This window comes from Octopus bimaculoides, chromosome 9 (genome assembly GCF_001194135.2).
Source record: "Octopus bimaculoides isolate UCB-OBI-ISO-001 chromosome 9, ASM119413v2, whole genome shotgun sequence".
In the NCBI taxonomy this organism is placed as follows: domain Eukaryota; kingdom Metazoa; phylum Mollusca; class Cephalopoda; order Octopoda; family Octopodidae; genus Octopus; species Octopus bimaculoides.
This window is the reverse complement of record NC_068989.1, coordinates 81,768,996-81,773,785: the sequence shown is the minus strand read 5'-3', so window position 1 is coordinate 81,773,785 and position 4,790 is coordinate 81,768,996. Positions and strand designations below refer to the sequence as shown.

General features: G+C 35.2%; 1 protein-coding gene across 1 annotated transcript in view; it reads left to right on the top strand.

The window, feature by feature from the left end:
- Positions 1-1,145: 1,145 nt before the first annotated feature.
- LOC106881245 (rho GTPase-activating protein 15-like) overlaps positions 1,146-4,790 on the top strand; it is a 16,657-nt gene continuing 13,012 nt past the window's right edge. The window contains exon 1 of the mRNA XM_014931557.2: positions 1,146-1,746. Coding sequence (XP_014787043.2) covers positions 1,648-1,746 — 99 coding nt within the window. The 5' untranslated portion in view covers positions 1,146-1,647. The remainder of the gene's footprint in view (positions 1,747-4,790) is intronic.

Here is a 4,790-nt window from a genome sequence, read left to right as displayed (position 1 = left end):
ATATATATATATATATATATATGCATGTGTGTATTGATGTTTGTTTTTACATTATAATAAAAACAATTTGACATTGAACTGAATGATCACTCAATACTTTTGGGTAGAGTACAAATTTATTATTTATCAACAAGAATAGTATTGTCAGTGACTCCAATAATGACTTAACTGGTCAAAACTTCAAAGTTACTGTCAGTACTATTCTTATTAAAAAATGGTGTGTGTGTGTGTGCGTATGAATATATGCATGTTTGACTAATTTATCACTAGTAACTATTATGTCCCAGAAATAATAATGACATTTTCATTGTGTCACATCACAACATCTCTAAACTTTTCTCACAAAATCTTAAGAGGAAATTTTTGTCCTAGTGTGATATTGAAAATACTTTTTTACTTAAAACCTGTCTTCCTATCACATTTATTTATTGGAAATATGATTGTCTGGAAATTGTTTCTGGGTATTTCTGAACACAAATAATGTAATTAACATGAGATGTGGGATCACAAATTTGAGCGATTTATGGCATAGCTATGAGTTTAATCTTTGTTTCAGTTGTTATGCTGTGTCCCTGGTCAGAGTACAAAATTCTGATTCTAGTCATACATGGCTGACAACAATTATTAATTTTATATTTTATTGTGTAGTTCATCTTCAGGAAGAAGGATGTCTAGCTTATTCCACTCTCATGACAATGTCTTGATTTACTAAATTTTACTCACCAATACAAACTAAAATGGAGCCAAAAAAAACTCACTAAAAACATACATTTTTATGATAGTATCCTGGGCAATAGGATACTACACTAACTTATTAGTAGCCACAGATAGTGTTTAGTAAATTAGTGTTAAGTTTTAAGGGTCAAATAATTTAAATAATCTTGTATAATTCAGTGATTACAATATGGTTTGTTCAGTTTATAAACTGAACATTTCAAAGTAAGGTTTTTTTAACATTACTTATTTTTTCCAGCTTGACCTCAACCTCTGAATCCTCTTTCTATAAATCACTGTGATCTTATTTTTTGAGCTTATTCTCATTTCTGCTTGTCTCTATACTTCACTTCATTTATGTCTCTTCTTTAGTATGTTTACCCTTAGCTAACTTCCACTTCTTTGGGATACATCACATTCTCTGTCTGTTTGAATGTTAATTTTTCATATGCACTGGTTACAAGAGCAATATTATCTGTAACAAGTATGGTATTTTAATGCAGTTACATTGTTACTATTGCAGAGATATCCTCCCATGTATAACATGCTTTACAAAAGACATATGCCATTTTTACACTGCATATTGCACAGAATAGATATGTTGACTACAGTATAAAGAAAATTGGATCTAACAACAATGTTAAACCTGCAGTTTGAAACTTCACCACATTTGTCAGTGTTTAAGTGTCTAATAATGATAGATATCCCATCGTGTCTGATAGTTTGCTAAGAGTACAACATTATGGCTGTAACAAAGTTTTAACCCATGACTCGAAAGTCAGCGTCATAAGCTTGCAGCCCCTTTTTTTTTTCTGAAAATTCACAATATACATTGTGTTAGATTCCAAATGATAGGATGAACAAAACCCACAAAATTTCTTATTTCAGTATTCAGAAAGTGTTACCCTCGATAATGAAATTCCTCCTGTCACTATGGCCAAATCTATGACCTTACAACACCAACCCATTCCTGTGAGTGTACCACCACAAAGATCTAAAACTTTACCATCTCAAATGCCTTCTTACGTCGAGGTTTGTATAACATTTTATTTCTCTTTATCGTTGCAAAGTTCTTGAGAAAGACAAGACAACAATTCACTTCTTCAGTTAGTTTCTTGATTTGGTCTTTGAATATATAATAATTTAATAAATCTGATAAATATTTAAGAATCGTTTATTATATTAAATGTAACTTCAACACATCCAGGATTGCAATCCTGGAACTTCAACATCTGTTACAGATCTTTGATCTTTGTATAACAAGTCTTAAATAAAAACACAGACAAATATTTAATTACAATAGTAGTTTTGTAAAGCTCAAGCTCTTGCCATCTCTGAATATATGCATCAGTAGGTGGTGGATTATAATGTCTAAACATTCTGGTATTTTTAATGACTTGGACACAAGAAGCGATACTGATGGCATGAACCAATAAAATTGGTGAGATTGATGGGGTTAAAGTTTAGTTGGAGCATCTGTAAGTTGATATTTGCAGGAAAGACTTGGGTGGGGAGGGAATAAATGGTGACACTATAGAGAAGGAATAGATGAAAGTAGTTATTGCAAGATGAGGTGAGGATGAAGAAGAAAATGGTAGTGGGGGGGAGGATAAGAAAAAGAGAGACATGGGGTACTAGTTGTAGAGGTTATGAGTATTAACTAGCTAATTTGGAAGAGCAGAGGCTATTATAGTAGTGGTAGAATGACTATGGAAAAGAGAACCCCTGATTCAGAGACATACTGTCACAACGACGACGACGTATGTCTGTGAACCAAGGGTTGTAGTGTTGGTGAGTATTTGATAATAAGATGAATAGTATTTTTTTGAGTTCAGTCTAAGATATTTATGTGCGTGTGGCAGTACTGTTCCAGCTGAGGGAGCAGTACACCATGGGGGAAACTGAAGTGTCCTACAACATAAAATACAGTCATTTGATATGAAAACATTATATGTTGATTGCCCCAACGTCTTATCCACTTAGCCCTGTCACCTCTCCATGTTTTAATCAGTCACCTTCAAATGAAATATTTACACAAACTGTCTTCATAAACATTGGTATGATATGGATACCCAATGATAAATAAGTGTCTGTACAAGCAACCAGGCTAATCAAGGATTAAATCAATTAAAGAGTTATATCGTGGAAATCATTCTGGCTTTTATTGGTCTGTATTATGTGAATAATCAAAACACACACACAAGCACACATATTTATATGTATGTGGATATGTATGTATCTATGTTTGTATATATATGTGTGTGTGTGTGTGTGTGTGTGTGTGTGTGTGTGTGTGTGTGTTTAATGATACAAACAGGAAAATAGAACTCAAAATGTGTATGTGTGTGTGTGTGAAGGTGCACGACTCAGTGGTTTGAGAGTTGGGTTCTCAATCATGAGTTAGTGAGTTCAATTCTTGAACCAGGCTGTTTGTTGCGTTCTTGAGCAAGACACTTCATTTCACATTGCTCCAGTTCACTCAGTTGAAATGAGTTGCGGTGTCACTGGTGCCAAGCTGTATTGGCCTTTGCCTTTCCTTTTCCCTTGGATAATTTCAGTGGTGTGGGGCTGGTATGCATGGGCAACTGCTGGCCTTCCATAAACAACCTTGCTCAGACTTGTACTTTGGCGGGGACCTTTCTAAGTGCAATCCCATGGTCGTTCACAACTGAAGGATGACTTTACCCTTATATATACTAGCAGAGGTACCCGGTGTTGCTCGGGAATGAAATTCTTCCTTATATATTGGAAGGAAAAAACAAAATATGTTGTATGGAAATTTGTTATTCTAAATTCAGTTTATTCTTCAATTGGGAAATCAATTCTGAATTCATAATACAAAAAAAAAAAGACTATAATAATAATAATAATAATAATAATAATAATAATAAATGAAAATACAAAATTTATCACTTTAATGTAGGGAGATAGATTCTATTACATGTTGAAGGAAATTATGTAAGAGCTTCTGGGTGAGCAACATTCTTTGTTTTCCAGTTTGAAGCATAGACAAATAAGTCTTGGAAACTACCTACCCTGGAGCAATCAACATAAAGTTGACCATAAGAGATAAGCAAGGCTCAATTAAGTGCAAGCCAATAGATTTCAAAGTCTGATCTTGAGCTTTATTAATAGACTCTGTTGGTTTGATTGGAATTCTTGGAATGAAAACTTCTTCCCCAGAGGCACATCCAGTGATGATGGTAGCTTGTATCACATTAGGTGATGTCTTCATAATCAACCTTGTCCCATTGCATAATTTAGGAGGATCTAAATTTCTTAGAAGCATTATTAGGACTCCTACTTTCAGAAAAAGTTTATGTGGAAGAGTTCACCATTCTAGTGTGATCATTACCAGCGTCGCCTTACTGGTACGTGAAAAAAAAATATTCGAGCGAGGTTATTGCCAGTGCCGCTGGACTGGCTCCTGTGCAGGTGGCACGTAAAAAACACCATTTGAGTGTGGCTGTTGCCAGTACCACCTTACTGGCCCTCGTGCTGGCAGCACGTAAAAGCACGCACTACACTCTCAGAGTGGTTGGCGTAAGGAAGGGCATCCAGCTGTAGAAACAATGCCAGATCAGATTGGAGCCTGGTGCATCCATTTGGTTCGCCAGTCCTCATCAAATCGTCCAACCCATGCCAACATGGAAAGCGGACGTTAAACGATGACGACAACGATGATAATGATGATGATGATGATGATGATGAAGAGGAGGAGGGGTTCCAGGTAGCTCAAGAAAATTAAGGAATGTTGTTGTGTAATGGACAGCTTCATTTTTCATCAAGGACTGAATCAACTGGTTTGTACTTCTGAATGACTGTTGGAATCGTATTCATTAATTAATGGTTAATTCTTGCTACTGTGTCGTCATTTTTTGGAGTAAGAATTGCCCTATCACACAACCATTTATTTGAATTATAATTATTACTTAAGTCTGGCAATACCCTGTTCTTCAATTCAGCTGGGGAATTCACCATAATAGCTATATGAGGCAAACTGATATCACCATTCCCATCAAATGGTACTTTGCCATTTCGTAATCGGAAGAGCCAGCTTGAAAACTGTTTCGCAC